Raw genomic sequence first — 19,708 nt, 5'->3', positions numbered from 1 at the left:
CAGTTCTCACATTTATGAAGAAAAGTCGTCTGGGCCGGACCCTGCCAAGCCTCTCTCTTTCCCAGATCCAGGGGTCTTGCTCGCTCAGTCTCCTAGGCTGAAGTACCGAATCTGGTTGCTCAAAAACCAAAACCAACCCACTGCCTTGGAGTAGGTCCGACTCGTACCGACCCCTCGTTGCGCCTCAGAGGCAGTATCACCACTCGGCACTGGGTTCTAAGCCGGAAGAGGACCGGGCAGCATTGACCCCGCCTCTTTCCCCGCCCCCTTTCGGTTTCTCGGCATCCTCCAGGTCCTAAACAGAAAATAAACACAGACCTGGTAAACGGCTCTAGAGGCGGCTTCCGGGAGGAGTTTTGGGCCACTCGATACCCCGTAGGGCACGGCGCATTCCCGCCAGAGGTAGCTGTGGAGACGCCGGGAGTCCGTGTTGGTATCATTGACGAGTGCTGAGCAGCCTCAACATGGGCGAACATGGCCTGGAGCTGGCTTCCATGATCCCGGCCCTGCGGGAGCTGGGCAGGTAGGGCCAGGCCCGGCCATCTTTGGTCCTTGCGTCCACCTCCGCTTCCGACCGGCGGCTCACATGGCTCTCGCCTTCCCTGCCACACGCCGCATCCATTCCCCTCAGCATCTACCCGGCCCTTGTTCTGTGCTCTGTGGCTGAGCTGGGTGCTTCTCCTTCAGAGGTCAGAAAGAGGACCCGGAGCGTAGCCTGAGACCTGCAGGAAGCGGGTCTGAGAGGACGGAGGCGTTTGCCGGCTCCATTTGTTATCAGCGGCGGCCTGCAATTCACCGCGGCCGGGGAGGGTGGGGTGCCGGCTGCTGCGGGAAAGAAGAGTCTCTTTTGGTCACTTTTCCACACTTAGCTGATGTCGAATCGATTAAGATTAATCGTTAGATGATGTGTGTAAGAATAATGGCTTATTTAAATCGCCAGGCTTTCTTCCTAGCCGCCTCTGGATGGGCAAACCTCCACCTTCGGGTTAGTAGCTACCAGATTAGCTGTTTGCACTACCTAGGGACTTTTTGCGTTTACTGCCACTTGTCAGCCATACAAGGACATTTAGTCTTTTTCAGATACATAATTAAGAGGATAAATGAAGATATCTGAGCCAATCTTGCCCTAAATTACGTCACCTTGTATTCTTGTGTGTGAATTGGTTCCATCATGCTTAAATGTTACATGTATACATTGTATTTACATTTTGTAAAGTTACTTCTACCATTCTGAAAAAAGATAAATAAAAGTACTCTTTTTGGTAAGCTGATGTACGGATTTTCGCTCTCAGGCTCGCTGTGAAGCTCTTGTCTGTCTCTGGCTGCAGCCAAAGCATTAAGACGAAATGACCCTGGTCAGTTCACTGATTTCCCCAACCTGAGTTGAGCAAAGGTAGCCCCACCCAGGCTCACCCAGCCTTTCTAGGCCCTTCCTGGCTCCTTCTGGTGGTCTGGCAGACCCACCAGGAGCCAGTCTAAAGCAGCTGGCTCAGGGGAGAAGAAGGAAAAGCAGGTGTGAATTTGTGACTAAAGCCAAAGAGAGGTATCCAGAGGATATCTTTAATGTAGAATTAGCTTCCCTCTTTTCTCTTCCTCCACGAGATTTATATATAGTCTGTTTCATCCACAGAAGTTACCGTTACCTTTCATTTTATTTATTTATAGCCATTCCAAGAGAGAATAGAAAAATCTACCTATAGAGAATTGTCTAATAGATATTATTGTCATAATTTTTTTTTTTTTTTTTTTACTGTAACTACATCGGTCAAACTTTATTCTCATAGTATCTCCATGATTAGGATAGAACAAATGCTGTCTCTGTTTATGTACTAAGAACCTGAGTTACACAAGTTGCAGAACCAAAGCAACAGCTAGCAGATGTCACAGCTGGGTTTCAGATTTAATCTGTTAATGTTTTTTCTCCCACCCCAGTTGTCTGATATTCCTTAACTGTGGCAATTAGACTTCTGAAAAAAATGAGGCTGAGTAGTCTAATGTTTAGGCTTTTCTTCCCTTGTTCCTCAGGAATAAAATTTGCTCTACTCTTGCTGTCAGTATTCTTTTATCAGAATCACTTTCTGGGTAACCTTATCCACTCTCCTGCCTTCAGCCATATATTTGGTGACTTCAAATATGTTTCTCTAAACCATATCTATCTCCTACAAAACTTTTTTTTAAAAATTCCTCCTATTCACTGAGGTAGGGGTACATCAGTAAATGATACCATGCACTCATTTCTCCAAACCAGAAATTTTGAAGTCATTGTTTACTATTCCTCCATGCGCTTTCAGGCTAGGTCCTTGGCCCTGTAGTTCAGAAATGTATAATAATAGATTGCTTAATCAGCTTCTATACCCAGAAAAGAAAATTAACAAATCCAAAGCATAATTTCTGATTAACTGCCTTTAAACCTGTTCCTTCCCCAGGTTATTGTAAATGCACCAACTAAAAACATAGAAATAATCCTTAATTGATTATATCCTTTATCCCTTGGTAATCTATCAGAAAATCGTGTCAACTCTTCCTTAAAAATGCACCTAGAATCTGATACTTTTCACCATCTTTGTTGCTGTCATCATAATTTCTTATCTGGAACATTACAGTAACCTCATATTGTAACTTACACAACATTGCTCCCCTGCTTAAAGCCTTCCTCTGGCTTTCCAGCACACTTAGAATACAATCCAAACTCCTTACCAAAGCCTCTAAGGTCCTGCATAATCTGGCTGAGGCCTGCCTTTAAACTCATTACCTCTATCCCTCCCTTGTTCACTGTGCTCCAGTGACATTGATCCTATATTTTTGTGTGTGAATTGTTTCCATCATGCATGTTACATGTATACTTTGTACTCACATTTTGTAAAGTTACTTCTACCCTTCTGAAAGAAGATAAATAAAAGTACTCCTTTTGGTAAACTGATGTATGGATTTTTTCTACTCTCAGGCTCACTGTGAAGTACTGTCTGTCTCTGGCTGCAGCCAAAGCATTAAGACAAAATGTTGTTTCTTGTTTCTCATATACCAGGGTCATTCATGCCTTTAAGTCTGTTCCTTCTATCTGAAACTGACTGTTCAGATGCCACTTTGGAGATGGCTTCTCTGACCTCCCTATATAAAATTGTTTTATAATCACAAGATATTTTCACATATCGATAGTTGCCGTTCAAGTATCAAATGAGGCACTGGGGTGGGGATGAGGATCTGGGGAGCAGCAGCATTAGCCAGTAGAGGACATCTGGATGATGAGCTGAGGGAGGAGTGTTTGAAATGGAATAGAAAATTCAAAGTTCCCTATTTGGGAAGGAGCCTATGTTTTAAAGAATGGAAGGAAGGCTGGCATGCTGAATGAAGAGGACAATGGTATGAGATGATGGAAGGATAGGCATGGGCCAAATTCTTTAGTGCCTTATAGGCTAGAATAAAGAAATTTTATTGTAAGTGCAGTAGGAAGCTTTTGAAGTGTTAAGCAGAAAAGTCACATAGTTGAATTCATATTTTAAAAACATGTTTTATCTTTACTCCCTTACTTAAAAACTGTAAATGTCTCAGTGCAAAATCCTTATCTGGTCCTTTGAGCTTTGACCTCATTTTACCTTTTAAGCTTCATCTCCAATTACTGCCTCTCCCTTAGCTGTACAGAATCTCTTAGAGCCATGCTTGTGCAATGGGTAAGCACTCAGCTGCTAACTGAAAGGTCAGTGGTTTGAACCAGGACCCAGTGACTCTGGGAGAAAGATCTGGAAATCTACTGCTGTAAAGATTACAGGCTAGAAAACCCTATGAATCAGTTTTACTCTGTCATGTAGGGTTGCTGTGAGTCAGAATTGACTCAGTGGCACACATCAACGACAGAGTCCCTAGAGCAGGACATATCCGTATTGCTGAACCTTTGTACATGCTCTTTCCTCTGCCTAGAATACCCTCCATTTCTTCCTTCCTTTGTGTGTCTCCATGATGCTAATGGTTTATGCTTGACTACTAACCAAAAGGGAGCTCTGGTAGCATAGTGGCTAAGACGCTTGCTAACCAGACGGCTGGCGGTTCAAACCCACCAGCCAGTCCTCGGAAGGAAGGTTGGGCAATCCTACTTCCGTAGTGGTACTGCCTCGGAAACCCAAGGAGGGGTCGCTATGAGTCAGGGCCGATTCGACGGCAGACAACAACAAACAACAACAACTAACCAAAATGTTAGTGGTTCGAATCCATCCAGTGGTGCTGTGGGAGAAAAGCCTGGTGATCTTTAAAGATCACAGACAAGAGAAACCTATGGAGCAGCTCTACTCTGTAACACGAGGTTGCCATGAGTCGGAATCATTTCCACAGCAGCGAGGTTTGGTTTGGTTTGTTTTTCCTTTACGTTACCTTCATAAGCCCTTAGTGACTCAACTTTGTATTACCTCCTTTGAAAAGCACTGATTTATAGGCCCCTTACCAGGACTGTGTGTCCCTGTTATGGTCTTTCTTGGCTCTATTTGTACTTTATCATGCTGTGTTATTATTACTTGATTACTTATTTGTCCTTTATTCTGTAAATTCTTTTAAAGTAGATATATTGCATCTTGGTTATCCTGGTATTTGATGCTTGCCCCAGCGGAGGCGCTCAATATTTGTTCAATGTATCCAAGCTTTGATACTTAAATTTCCACTCAAATATTACAATACACTCTTTGGAAAAGTATGTCTTGTTAGCTCAATTTGAAGGCCAAGGTTGCAAAATAAGAAATGTCTTTGACCTCATTTTACCTCTTAAGCACTTCTATTTGATGTGATAGTACATCAAATAAATGACAATCAGTTCAACTTTTTAAACACTAATTTTTGAAAATTATACAGGTAACACATGCATGCTTTATGTTTATACAATATTGAACTTTATAGGAAGCTGACCACCCACAATCCTGGTTCCTATCCTTGTGCACTTCTCATTCACATTTTAAAATAAATGACATTTACCAAATTACACTTGGTTTATGACAAAGTCTTGTAGCTTCATCTAAAACAATTTGTGTTACTTTGTAATACAGACATTTTTATTCTTTTGTTGCTGCATTTAAATCTTAACTGTGTAATATGGTAGCCGCCAGCTACGTATGACCATTGAACACTTGAAATGTAGCTTAGTCTAAATAGAGATTTGCTATAAAACAAGATACACACTAGATTTCAAAGACGTAACACCACCACAACAAAGAAAAAAAGAATGTAAAAAAATCGCAATTTTTATACTGATTGGATGTTGAAATAATATTTTGGATATAAATAATTAACTTTGCCTGTTTCTTTTTTTCAATTTTTGATGTGGCTATTAGAAAATTTAAAATTACATATGTGGCTTGTAGTATATTTCTGTTGAACAGTACTGGTTTAAGTAAGATACAGGTTTTTTTCACAGTGCTTTTATCACCAAATGTAACTACTTGTTTCCTGATTCTGCATACATAAGAATTCTATTACTTGTAAACATCTGTTAACTTCAGCAACCTCCTATTGTTTTTCTATCAAGTAAGACACAGTTCTATGTGTTGCAGGGCATACATGGAGAAGTAAAACACAGTGTCTCTCTTTTAGGAGCTTATGTTCTTGGCAGGTAATAGATAAATACTATGCAGATCTGAAAGATTATATGATAAGGATTAAGGAGTTGCATGAATTGCAGGAAAATTCTAGGAATCATTCATTCATTGAAATATTTTTTTTTAATATCTATTGTGTACCAGGACCAGTTATTTCATGATACTTATTAACTTTGAACACTATGGATCCTGTATGTAACCAGTTAGGATTGGACTTTGTTGTTGAATAATTCAGAAAACAATTGTCTTCCATTTTTTTCTTTTAACACTGAGATAATGAATGGGAAAATACTACATACTTTGGTAACATTTCTCTTCATTTATATATATATTTCTCTTCATTTTTAAACAGAAGAAATATATTGGAAATGTCAGTATTGAAACGGAACACATTTTAGCTTTAGAGAACTTTTTACAAATGAAATTATGAGTTCATTTAAGTGTTAAACACTTTTTATTTGTCTTTTAGTGCCAGTCCAGAGGAGTATAACACAGTTGTACAGAAGCCAAGACAAATTCTATGTCAGTTTATTGACCGTATTCTTACAGATGTAAATGTTGGTAAGAAATCACTTATTTCTTACATAAACTTTATAAATTATTTACTTATTCTCTTTTCTATATACGCACATATACTAACATTTTTCTCCCTGTAGTTTTAGATACAGAGTTAGTAATTATGATAATTACCATTTTCAAAGAAGTTATTTTTTTACTGCTTGCTTATTCCTTGTTACATAATGTGTTTTAGTCTTTAAAGTAATTCTATTTTCCTGTTTGCTATCTAGATTTCCTGTTGCTTGCTATGAGTTCTTCTTTAATATCAGATGTTATTATACATAAAAAATAACTTTTGGCCAGTTACAATGATCTGGACCCTCTTTTAGTTAGGTCTTGTGCCAGTGGTTAAGAAATAGTAAGTAGCACACAGAACTCTAGATAAGAAATGGTGCTTTTGTCTGTGGGAGGTAATAGGATTCTTTGTCTTGCTGAATGAACTACTGCATGTTTGTGGTGATCTAAAAGACAAATATTACCAATTTGGTACTGATTCCTGAAACCAAGATGATGCCACATATGTCATCCCTGTTGTAATTACATGGAAGGGATAATACTAAGTGATATTTGGTTTATAGTTTATAATTTTGATTTCAAATTCAGCACAAATTTTGTAACTTGTGATAGTTATTTAGCCTTTCTTTTTTAAATTAGTAAAATTATTGGTTGCTGATGAATAATAAAGGACTACTGAATATTTGCAAGATGTGTTTTCATATAGTACTCCCTCTGATTAGACCACTTGCCCTTCCCTTCTTTGCTTGACCAAACCAAACTCACTGCCATCAAGTTGATTCGACTCATGGCGACCCTTTCTTGGGTTTGCAAGGCAGTATCACTACAGACGTAGATTGTCCAACCTTCCTTCTGAGGGGTGGCTGGTGGGTTTGAACTGCCAGCCTTCTGGTTAGCAGTCAAATGCCTTAGGCACTATGTCACCAGAGCTCCCAACCCCTCGTCATCTAGGAGTCAACTCCTTACAGCATCTTTCTGACACCTGTTCCCCCTTACTCTAGATTAGTTTCTTTCTGAACTAAAGAATTACTGTTTAATTTGTCATGGTTTTTCGTAATGAATCTTTATTGTTTTAGTTGCTGTAGAACTCATAAAGAAAACTGACTCTCAGCCAACCTCTGTGATGTTGCTAGATTTCATCCAGCATATCATGAAGTCTTCCCCACTTATGTTTGTAAATGTGAATGGAAACCACGGCCAGAATGAGGCCAAAGGCAGTTGTATTGGTAAGTCTTACTATTTGTGCATTCAATTGCAATATGTTTTATGAAATCTGCCCTTTTCTGCTTATTGGAAATATCACATATACATGGTTACACATTTTTTGGTCAAATTTCTAAAATGCCTATGATTATTTTTATTTCATGCATGCTTATTTATTTATTTATAAATTATGTTTCAAATACTAGGTATATAGAAGGAAACAAAAGTAATCAAATACCTGTTTATTTGCTATTGAACACTTTTTCACCCTTTTGTTTGTTTCTTGTTTTATAATCACTTTCTTCTAAATAATAGATTGGCAAACTATGGCTCACAGGCTGACTGCCTGTTTTTATAAATAAAGTTTTATTGGAATATAGCCACATTCATTCATTTACTTAATGTGTATAACTACTTTTCTGTAAGCTTTGAGTAGCTGTCATGGAGAATATATGGCCCTCAAACCTAAAATATTTATTATCCCTTTAAGAAAAAGCTTTCCAACTTCTTTTTCAGATGTTGAAGACTTTTCCTAGGCTTGATCCTTTTGTCCCTTTGTGAGTCTTCTCCTAAAAAGCTGCAAAGTAAAACATCTTTTTTTTTTCTTTCTATAAAATGTATAAAGTATTTTAAAGTTCTTTGCTTGAACTTGAAGACTCTTGTCTCCTAAGAAGTCTTTTCTGATCACTACTCCCCACTCCAGGTCCTAGGATGACTTGGTTGCTCCTTCTTTATCCTTGTTAGTACAGACTGGCATTAAACTTTATTATAATCATCAGTTTGTCTATATTCTTTACTACAGTGTTTTTAAAACTACAAGTCATGGCCCACTGGTGCATTATGAACTCACTTTAGGAGTTACCAGTATTTAAACAAGATGAAATATAATGATCTAGAAAATATCATAGTACATTGAATGTGATAAGAGTAAGTAATATTTTATGAAACTTTTGTTTCATATATTTAATAGGGTGTATGCATATGTATACATGAAGTAAAGAGCTAAACATAAGATTTCAAAGGGGGCTCGAAAAGACAAAGTATTACAATGAAATGCGTAGTGATCTGAAAACAGAAAACCAAAAGGGAAGAATATGCTGAGCATTCTCAAGGTGAAAGAACTTAAGAAAAAATTCAGGCCTTATGTTGCAATATTGACAGATTCAACGGGCAAAATATTGAATGATGCAAGAAGCATCAAAAGAAGATAGAAGATATACACAGAGTCACTGTACCAAAAAGAATTGGTCAACATTCAACCATTTCAGGAGGTAACATGTGATCAAGAACTGATGGTATTGAAGGTAACTTCAGTCTGCACTGAAGGCAATAGCAAAGAACAAGACTCCAGGAATTGATGGAATACCAATTGAGATATTTCAACAAATGGATGCAGTGCTGGAAGCGATCACTCCTCTATGCCAAGAAATTGGGAAGACAGTTAGTGGCCATTGGAAGAGATCCATGTTTGTGATCATTCCAAAAAAGAGCAATTCAGCAGAATATAGGAATTATTGAACAATGTTAATAGTAGCATATGCAAGTAATATATTTCTTTCTTTTTAATTTTTGTTGTGATTTGGGTGAAAGTTTACAGAGCAAATTCGTTTTTCATACAGCAGTTCACATACTTTGTCTCATGAACATTGACTGCAATTTCCCATTGTAACAGCTGTCGTCCCACTTCCTCCCTATAGTTACCTCTTCTCTGTGTCCTTCCCTCCCATGGACTCCTACCTCCCCCCAAGCTGTTTTCCTGTCCATACATAGCCCTTTTATTCTCACATGATTAATCTCACCAAGGAGTGTATCTACCTAATTAAACTGTTCATCTCATATGCCTGTCTTTTGTTTGGCTGGAAGCCACAGGAGTGCGTTCAATTCCAGACCTGAAGGGCAGCTAGGGGCCATAGTCTTAGGGGTTCCACCAGGCTGTGTCAGACCAGCAAACCTGGTCCTTTTTTTTTTTCAAATGATTTTGAGTTTTGTTCTACATTGTTCTCCCACTCTATCCAGGATTTCCTACATAGATCCCCCCCTCCGAGTAGTTGACAGTGGTAGCCAGGCACTATCTAGTTCTTCTGGTCTCATAGGCTGAGGATCACATGGTGTACCAGTCCCTTGGACTAATTGTTTCCATGAATCTTTGATTTTCTTCTTTCTTCTTTGCTCTGGATGAGGAGAGACCTATCATTGCATCTAGATAGCCACTTGTAAGCTTTTCAGATCCCAGTCACTACTTGCCAAAGTAGGATGTGGAACAATGTTTTTGTGTAGTATGTTATGCCAATTGAGCTTGATGTTCTCTGCGATCATTGTCCTGAGCCCACAGGTCCAGGTACTTGCTCCCTCCAGGTAGCTGGCTGTGGCCAAGAAGTGACTACAACCTAGTCCCTTGTCAGCTCTACTGTGTACCTGGAAATTCTTATAGAACATACAAATACATTGTAGCAACATTGTCTCCCAAACCTATACATGGTCATAAGCACACTCCCCTCTGCATAGACATACCCAATAGTTCAGCCTGTCCACCCATCTATCCACCCAATATCAACATTTGCCATCACAAACAATGCAGTACTGTGTGTGTAAAAGGGTTCATCTTTGCTTTCTCCACCTCCCGTGCACCTTTCTATGTCTTCCTTTTCCTCAATACTGCCATGATGATTATTCACATTTGGTATGTTGCCATTCTCTTCACCCAAATCAATACTTGTCTCTCCCTGTCTAGCAGTGTTCCCTTCCTTCCTTTCTCAGCCCTGATAACCAACAAAGAAAACTTCCTTCCATATATAAACCTTTCCTTGACTTTTTACAATAACAGACTAATACAATGTTTATCCTTCTAGGATTGACTTATTTCACTTAGCATAATGTCCTCAAAGTTCATCCATGTTATAAGGTGTTTTGCAGATTCTACGTTATTCTATAGCGTTGCATAATATTCCATTGTGTGTATGTATCATAGTTAGGTTATCCATTCTTCTGTTGATGGGCACCTACGTTGTTTCCATCTTTTTGCAATTGTCAGTAGTCACATGAAAGTAAAATCTTGCTGAAGGTAATTAAAAAATTGTAGCAGTATATCAACAGGGAATTGCCAGAAATTCAAGCCGGATTCAGAAGAGGATGTAAAATGAGGGATATCATTGCTGGTATCTGATGCATCTTGACTGAAAGAGAATACCAGAGAGTTTTCCCATTGCTTTATTGACTATGCAAAGAATTTGACTGTGTGGATCATAACAAATTACGGATAGCATTGCAAGGAATGGGAATTTCAGAACACTTAAGTTGTACTCATGCAGAAACTGTATATAGACCAGGAGGCCATTGTTTGGACAGAATAAGGGAATACTGCATGGTTTAAAATCAGGAAAAGTTTGTGTCAGGGTTGTATTCTTTCACCTTATTTATTCAATCTGTATGCTGAGCAAATAACCTGAGAAGCTGAACTTCTGAAGAAGAACGTGGCATCAGGTTTGGAGGAAGACTCATTAACAACCTGCAATATGCAGATTATACCTCAACATAAAACAGAAATCCTCACAACTGGGCCAATAAGCAATATCATGATAAAGGGAGGAAAGATTGAAGTTGTCAAAGATTTCATTTTACTTGGATATACAAACAACACTCGTGGAAGCAACAGTCATGAAATCAAGTGACACATTGCATTGGGCAAGTCTGCTGCAAAGCACCTCTTTAAAGTGTTGAAGAGCAAAGATGTCACTTTGAGGACTAAGGTGTGCGTGACCCAGGCTGTGGTATTTTCAGTTGCTTCATGCATGCAAAAGCTGGACAATGAATAAAGAAGACTAAAAATAATTGACAACTTGGAATTATGGTGTTGGCAAAGAGTACTGAATATACCATGGGCTGCCAGAAGAACAAGCAAAATTGTCTTGGAAGAAGTACAGCCAGAATGCTCCTTATTTAGAAGTGAAGATGGTGGGACTTCATCTCTCATACTTTGAACATGTTATCAGGAAGGACCAGACCAGTCCCTGGAGAAAGACATCATGCTTGAAAAAGCAGTGGGTCAGCAAAAAATAGCAAGACTCTCAACAAGATGATTTGACACAGTGGCTGCAACAGTGATCTCAGACATAACAATAATTGTGAGGATGTTGTAGGACCAGACAGTGTTTCATTCTGTTGTACATAGGGTCACTGTGACTTGGAATTGACTTGACTGCATCTGACAACAGCAGTACTTGATCATAATATAAAAGGTATCTCTTATTTGTAGTCCTGAGTTGGAGAAACTGCTGTAAGATTTATGAGGGGTAGGATTTAACTGATGTATTCTGTCTACTGGGAATAGAGTCACCAGTTAGTTTAGTTGAAGTTGTGATGTTGTTGTTGGGTGCTGTCGAGTTGGCTCCAACTCATACAACAGAATAAAATACTACCTGGTTCTGTGCTAGCCTCCTGGTCCTTGCTATACCTGAGCTCATCTCTGTAGCCACTGTGCAGTGGATGTTTGCAGCTGTTTCTTTCCATTTTGATTCATGCCGCATCAGCAAATGGAGGTCCTGAAAGCTTTACTCCATCCACATTATTAAGGTCAACTCCACTTGGAGGAGACAGCTCTTCCCTAATCGTATTTTGAGTGCCTTCCAACCTGAGGGGCTCACCTCCTGCCACTATATCGAACACTGTTTCAGGGCTATTCATAAAGCTTTCCAGTCAGTGCTTCACTGCTGTTCATAAAATTTTCACTGACCAAGTATCTGAGAAGTGTATGGCCCCTTCCTTCTTCTGAGTCTGTCTTAATCTGGAAGCTCTGCTGAAATCTGTCTACCATGGGTGACCCTGCTGGTATTTGAAATGCAGTATGACAAACTGACAGACGAGTGGTGGAAGTGATAATAAGTGGTGGAAGGAGTGATAAAACTCCTATTTATTGAGCATTTTTATACTCAGGCTCTGTGTTGGGTATTTCACATGCATTATTTTATTTGATCCCTCAGTATTCCATAAAGTAAGTATCATGATTTCCTTTTCCTATATGAAGTTACAGAGATTCAGAGAAATGAACTAACTTGCCCTAGTTCATACAAGTTGTAAGTAGAAAGCTAAGACCTATCTGTCTGACTCTAAACTTAATATTCTAAATTACTACAATGAATTTCCATGTAGGGACTGTTTTAGACTATTGTTAGTATGTACTTTAAAAAGGAGCCCTGATGGTACAAACAGATAAGCACTCAGCTGCTAACCTAAAGGTTAGCAGTTTGAGCACAGCCAGTGGCTCCGCAGGAGAAAGACCTGGTGATCTGCTGATGAAAGAAAGAAAACTCTGTGGGACAGTTCTGGTCTGTCACATGAGATTGCTATGAGTTGAAAACAACTTGATGGCACCTGACAACAATACTGTAAAGGTCAATACTCAAGAATTTAGCAAGTAAGCACTTCTGATACACTTGTTTATTTAACATCTTTTTTTTTTTTTAAAGAATTCAGTAATTGGATTATTACAAGACTTCTGAGGATTGCAGCAACTCCATCCTGTCAAATGTTGCACAAGAAAATCTGTGAAGTCATCTGCTCATTATTATTTCTTTTTAAAAGCAAGAATCCTGTTATTTTTGGGGTACTGACAAAGGAATTATTACATCTCTTTGAAGACTTAATTCACCTCCATAGAAGAATTGCAACGGGACACTTTGTGGAATGGCCAGTGGTAGTTAGCCGTTTTTTAAGTCAAGTAGATGAACACATGGGATATTTACAACCAGCTCCTTTGCAGTTTATGAGTTGGCAAAATTTAGAATTTATTGAAGTCACTTTATTAACCGTTCTTATTCGTATTATCGCAATTGTATTTTTCAGAAGGCAAGAACTCTTACTTTGGCAGATAGGTTGTGCTCTGCTAAAGTATGGTAGTCCCAAAATTAAATCCTTAGCAATTAGCTTTCTAACTGAACTCTTTGAACTTGGGGGACTACCAGAACAGACAGCCAGTACTTTTTTTAGCTCATTTTTAGAATTACTAAAACACATTGTAGAAATGGATGCTGACCAACTGAAACTTTATGAAGAACCATTATCAAAGTTGATGAAGATATTATTCCCCTTTGAAGCAGAAGCTTATAGAAATATTGAACCTATCTATTTAAATATGCTATTGGAAAAACTCTGTGTCATGTTTGAAGATGGTGTGCTTATGCGGCTTAAGTCTGATTTGCTAAAAGCAGCTTTGTGCCATTTACTGCAGTATTTTCTTAAATTTGTGCCAGCTGGATACGAATCTGCTTTACAAGTCAGGAAGACCTATGTAAGAAATATTTGTAGAGCTGTTGTGGATGTGCTTGGAATTCAGGCAGAAGCAGAGGTGAGTCGTTTTTAAGGTTACTCATTAAGTATGTATTTTGTTCGTCATTTAGGTGTATACATATGTGCAAGATGTAATAATGAGAAAACTATATCTTTAATAATAATGTGTATCAGAATAGAATGGTTTTCCTACTATAGTCTGACTCCCTGTTACGGATTTTTACTTTGATTTCAGAAAGACTTGAAATGAACTGCCAGTGGAATAATGAACTGCCCAAGGAATATAATGTTTTAAAATAGAATATGTAAAGTAAATTATGTTTATTTGTTACATTATTAATTTTAAAAGGGGCCAGTTAATTGGCTTTATTGCAGAAACTTTGAGTACTAACATAGGTCTTAAGCTTGATTGATTATAATCAATCACTTTCAGAAAACTATGGGTAAATAGTTACTGGTCAGGCAAAGTTATGCCCTTTTTCCTATAAAGACTATGGGAGGCAGTACAAACATTACAATAAAATATACAGTAATTTGGTTAAACATTTATTTTAATCTTGCCAGATTTCTGTTATGAAAGATGTTAGTAATTCCTTTATAGAATTTTTCTTTGTGGCATAGGAAATGTAAAACAGGGTATAGAGAAAAGGATTTGTTTTAAGCTTTTTAAGACTGTAGGACCACATTTGATACATAGATTAAAGTAATATAGATTAACTTGAGTCTTTGTTTTGCCTTAGGAGACTCTGAGAAATTGTTTACTTTACCAGAAAAACACAACCAATACCTAGTGCATTCTTGCACCCTAAGTATAATAGAATCATACTTTTGAGATAGTGTTTGGAATTTTATTTTCTCAGTACTTGTTGGGTCCACTTTATGAAGCCTTAAAAATGGAAAGCATGGAAATCATTGAGGAGGTTCAGTGCCAACCTCAACAGGAAAAACTCAGCAGTGATACTGATGGAATAGCAACCAAAAGACATCAACTCAGCTTGTCTCTAAACTCTTCCAAAAGAGCACCAAAGAAGAATGAGGAGTACAATCATCAGTCAGTTTGTATTTAGTCGTTTAATAAAACTTTATTCACATTTTGGGAGCTCTGGTGGTGTAGTGTCTAAGGCACTTACTTGACTGCTAACCAGAAGGTTGACAGTTCAAACCCACCAGCCACTCCTCGGAAGGAAGGTTGGGCAATTACCACCTCGGAAACCCAAGAAGGGATTGCTGTGAGATGGCAACGACTGGACAGCACATAACAACAACAACAACATTCACATTTTAAAATTACCTTGAGTGAAGTGCTTTGACTTAAATAAACAAAGAACATTTGTCCTTTCTAAACTTAAGTCAACCAGAATCCAGACTCACTGCCATTGAGTTGATTATGACTCACAGCGACCCCCTTTGGGTTTCTGAGGTGATAAATCTTCACAGAAGTAGATTGTCCCATCTTTCTTCCATCTAGTGGCTGATGGGTTTGAAACGCCCACTTTCTGTTAGCAGTCAAATGCCTTAGGCACCACACCACCAGAACTCCTTAAACTTTGTTTCAAAAACCAAAGTCACTGCCACCGAGTCAAATCTGACTCATAGTGACCCCTACTTGGGTTTCCGAGGTGGTATCTTTACAGAAGTAGATTGTTCAGTCTTCCTTCCTAGGAGTGGCTGGTGGGTTTGTAGTGCTTTAGGCACTACTTCACCAGAGCTCCTAAACTTTGTTTAAGGGCTGCTTAAAATGTTTAATTGTTCCTTAGTCTATTCTAGTATGAAACATTATTTCATGGTTAAATGTAGTTACTTATCTTTACATGCCTGTCTAACTTTTTAACATATGAAAAATCTTTGAGGCTGTTAATGTATCAGCAATTTTTAAAATATTAACAAATAAACTTTTTTATAGTGTAGTCAAAGAATTACCATATTTCATCCAGCCCTGAAATAGTTGTTTTAAATTTATCTTAGTATAAATTTCAGTAGTTAACATTGAAATCTTTTGTTTTAAATACTTTTCACATATGAACCAAATTTATGTTGAATATGAATATTTTCCTACTGTGATTATAATTTACTATAGAATGAAACATGTGGATATGAGCAAAAAGAGTGTATTATGGAGTGCACTGAAAGAGAAAGCTGAATCTCTTCAAATTATTCTTGAGTGCAGTAGTCTAAAGAATCCTGTTATTGAGACTTTAGAAGGAATCGCTGTTGTCCTGCAGCTCACTGCTCTGTGTACTGTTCACTGTTCTCATCAAAACATGGACTGGTAAAGTAACTTCTTGTATATCCTGGGTGGGCTTCTTGTAATGAACTTGAATTTACTGGTTTGGGAGACCTAGTTATTCACTTAATTTGAGCGATCTTAGAACATAAACTTTTCCACGAAGTGGACAAGAAACTTAATTTTTATTGAGTGCGTTAAATGCTAGGCACTGTAAGCAATGTACATATCTTATTTCCTCTTTATAACAGTCCTGTGAGGTAAATGTTGTTCTGCTCAACTGATAAAAATTAAGGTACAGAGAAATTGAGGCTCTTTTTGTCCGGAGCCTAAAATAACTTTTCTGAGGACACTAGTAGAACATTAACACATACAACTCAAAACTCAATGTTCTTTTCACTGTATTCCCCTTCTCTCTTTGGTAATAAGAGTAGGAATTTAGAACTCACTGGAGGCAGATTGGTTTTGGAGACAGATTTTCAGTTCAGTATTACTAATATAGATTTAGTATTAGAAGAGAAAAGTGAAGTGTGAACTCTCTAAAGATTTAGTCTTTACTGCCATGTTGTAGACCAGTAGTCCTTGATAAGTTTTTATATGGTCATTTATTCTGCATTTCTTAGCTCATTCAATTACTTGGTATAGAAATATGTAAAAGATTTGAGAGAAACAACATTAATTCAGATTCCATTAATTTTGGAATTTAAGATAGTTTGGATAAAGTCTACCTTGTCCTATTATGAAGAAAACAAAACAAAAAACCCACTGCCATCAAGTTGATTTTAACTCATAGTGACCCGCATTAGGTTTCCAAGGTAGTAAGTCTTTATGGAAGCAGATTGCCTCATCTTCCTTCTGTGGAGCTGATGGTGGGCTTGAACCACTGACCTTCTGTTTAGCAGTCAGATGCCTTAGGCATTGTGCCACCACAGCTCCTTTATTCTGAACAAAGGGTGTACTAAACCAGTTAATAATTATACAAGTGTACTGTATAAGTGTGTGTAATAGGTGGGGTGCCATTTGAATAACAAGTTTAAAGCAGTTTGAAAGTGCCTATTTATACTGACAGTTGATACGTTAATTTAAAATAATAATAAACGTCATTTAAGTTTGTTGTAAGAACTTGCTGGCTGATATTTTGTTAGCTGAATTGAGTTTTTAATAATGTATTTTAAAAATATTAGTATTATTTAATATTTTCATTGATAATAAGATAGCTTTTATTCCACTAGCTCAAATTAATACCAGACTGATGTATTAATTTATTAATTATACTTTCTCATATGGTTCATGCTTAAGCATACAGAACACTAAAATGCACAGACTAAGCTTCAGTTGTGAAATATTACTGAGTGTGGGACTTTACTGTTTTCAAGATTGGGTCTCCTTGCTTTTAAGTTTCCAAGATTTTTCTGTTTTAAAATCCCTAGGGATTCTAGAAATGAATAAAGCAAAGAAGACTAGTCATTCTTCTTCTAGCCCTAGTTTTACTAGACTATTAACTATTTTTGTTAGACCTTTGACACTTCTCTAACCATATGAAAGATATCTGATGCTTTTAAACCTGGTGATGCCACTTTTAAGTATTCTAGATTAATTTTAATTCCCAAATTCTAAGAGTGATTTAGGCTGTCACAAAGAGATTGATCTTAAAATAATAATGACATCTTAATTGACTTCACATTTACTTTGAAGTTGGTTAAGGTTATAGTTAGTTTTGTATTTATAATTTCTTTTGACTTTGCTACAACATTAGATTTGACTATAATAAAGTTCACTTTAATTATAACATGCATTTTTTAAAAAATGTATTTACTGCAGCCATAATTTCAAGGATTCTCAATCCAAATATAATAAGGAACCTTCCATAGTGATAACTTGGATGTCTTTGGATTTTTATACAAAAGTGCTTAAGAGTTGTAAGAATTTGTTAGAATCTGTTCAAAAGCCTGACATGGAGACAATCATTGATAAAGTGGTGAAAATATATGATGCTTTGATTTATATGCAAGGTGAGTACAAGTAAGCAGTAAACCTAAATAACCTTTAAAGACAATCAGCATAGAAATAGGCTTTCTTTTTAGCCTGAAGTCTAAATGCAAAAATACGGGGGATACCTAAATGTATTTTATTGATTTCAGTTTTATTAAGTGTGTTGGTAATTTCTGAGTTCCAAGTTTATTTGTGTGGTACTTTGATTTATTGTTATAATTCAGTCAATATAAATTATTTATAATTTCTAAGTTTTCTTATTTGAAAATCTGTGATTTTTCTAGTAAGTGTGTACATGCATATTTTTAGAAATTCACATTTAATTTCTTTGGGTTTACAGACCTCAGAAGATCATCTTGGGGCTATATGTTAAGAACCCCTGTTTATTGAATATCCATATATAATTCTCCTTGATGTTTAAAACATCTGTATTTTTATTTTAAAAAAAGATACTGAATTGATGTCATAGAGGAAAATATATAATTAATTACCTCTTGTGTGTTTCTGTAGTAAAAAGTTCATTTGAAGATGAAATTCTGAAAGATTTATGTGGAATGCTCTCCCTTCCATGGATTTATTCCCATCCTGATGATGACTCTTTAAAGTTGACCACAATTGCCACTAGCCTTCTAACATTAAGTCAGAGGATTTCGGATAGCTACTGTAAGTGGTCACAAAATTGTGTTTACATGTCCATTTATTTTGTTTTAATTCATCTCTATATATGAACTTTCTAATACTTATCATTTATATCTTTTCAATAACTAGAAAAAAGGCTTATTTTAAATAATGCAGAAAGGAGTTACCCACCTAACCTCTACTGCCGTCAAGTCGGATCCAAGTCATAGCGACCCCTTCTTGGGTTTTCGAGGTGGTATCACTATAGAAGTAGATTGCTTAGTCTTCCTTCTGAGGAATGGCTGGTGGGTTTGAACTACCAGCCTTCTGGTTAGCAGTCTAATGCCTTAGGCACTATGCCACAAGAACTCCCAGAAAGGAGTTAGACATGTAAAAACTAACAGATGGAAACCTGCCCCATGTATCGTATTCTTTTTCTTTCTGTAAAAAGTTTGAGATGTTTATTTATATATCTTTATCCTCACTTAACAAAATTATAAAATATTTGACACATATAGAAAAATAATGGAGGATAATACACCAAACAATGTTAAACCGACTTCCTGGTTTAAGAAAATATTGTAGATATATAACCACTGTTATGAATTTGATATCTATGTTTCTGGTGAATGTTGCCATTCTTTGACTATGTATGTATTTATCCCTAAATGTTGTTGTTGTTGTTATGTGCCGTCGAGTTGGACTCGACTCATAGCGACCCCTCCTTGGGTTGCCAAGGCAGTATCACTATGGAAGTAGATTGCCCAGCCTTCCTTCTGAGGAGTGGCTGGTGGGTTTGAACCGCCAGCCTTCTGGTTAGCAGTCAAGTGCCTTAGGTACTATGCTACCAGAGCTCCCTTAATAAGATATAAAATTGTTCTGCTTTTTTGTAACTCATATTTTTTTGGTCAATATCATGTTGTTGAGACTTAACTGTGGTGATATGTGTCACTCTGGTTTTTCATTTAAACTGCTGAATGGTAGCCAGTTGTATGTTATTGATGGACAATTTAGTTTCCAATTTTTCCCACTTATAAACAAAATTTCAGTGAGTATCTTCATAAATGGCTCTTTGGACATTTCTGATGCCTTGCTGTTTGAAAAGTGTGGTCCAAAGACTAGCAACATCACCACTACTTGGGAACTTGTTAGATATGTACAATCTTGTGCCTCACCCACCATTCTGAATCAGAATCTACATCTTTACAAGGTCCCCTGATGATTCATAGGAGCTCTGGTGGTG

The 19,708-nt window shown here is 37.3% G+C and overlaps 1 protein-coding gene across 1 annotated transcript in view; it reads left to right on the top strand.

Moving 5' to 3' along the window:
* Positions 1 to 464: 464 nt before the first annotated feature.
* ATR (ATR serine/threonine kinase) overlaps positions 465 to 19,708 on the top strand; it is a 175,477-nt gene continuing 156,233 nt past the window's right edge. The window contains exons 1-8 of the mRNA XM_007952880.2: positions 465 to 523; positions 6,043 to 6,134; positions 7,223 to 7,372; positions 12,812 to 13,689; positions 14,492 to 14,670; positions 15,709 to 15,900; positions 17,677 to 17,867; positions 18,358 to 18,510. Of these exons, the coding sequence (XP_007951071.1) occupies positions 465 to 523; positions 6,043 to 6,134; positions 7,223 to 7,372; positions 12,812 to 13,689; positions 14,492 to 14,670; positions 15,709 to 15,900; positions 17,677 to 17,867; positions 18,358 to 18,510 (1,894 nt within the window). The remainder of the gene's footprint in view (positions 524 to 6,042; positions 6,135 to 7,222; positions 7,373 to 12,811; positions 13,690 to 14,491; positions 14,671 to 15,708; positions 15,901 to 17,676; positions 17,868 to 18,357; positions 18,511 to 19,708) is intronic.

The sequence above is a fragment of the Orycteropus afer genome, unplaced genomic scaffold (genome assembly GCF_000298275.1).
Source record: "Orycteropus afer afer isolate SDZICR_OR568_19922 unplaced genomic scaffold, OryAfe1.0 scaffold00363, whole genome shotgun sequence".
NCBI lineage: Eukaryota > Metazoa > Chordata > Mammalia > Tubulidentata > Orycteropodidae > Orycteropus > Orycteropus afer.
The sequence above is the reverse complement of the archived record's forward strand: the minus strand, read 5'-3'. Positions and strand labels throughout refer to the sequence as shown.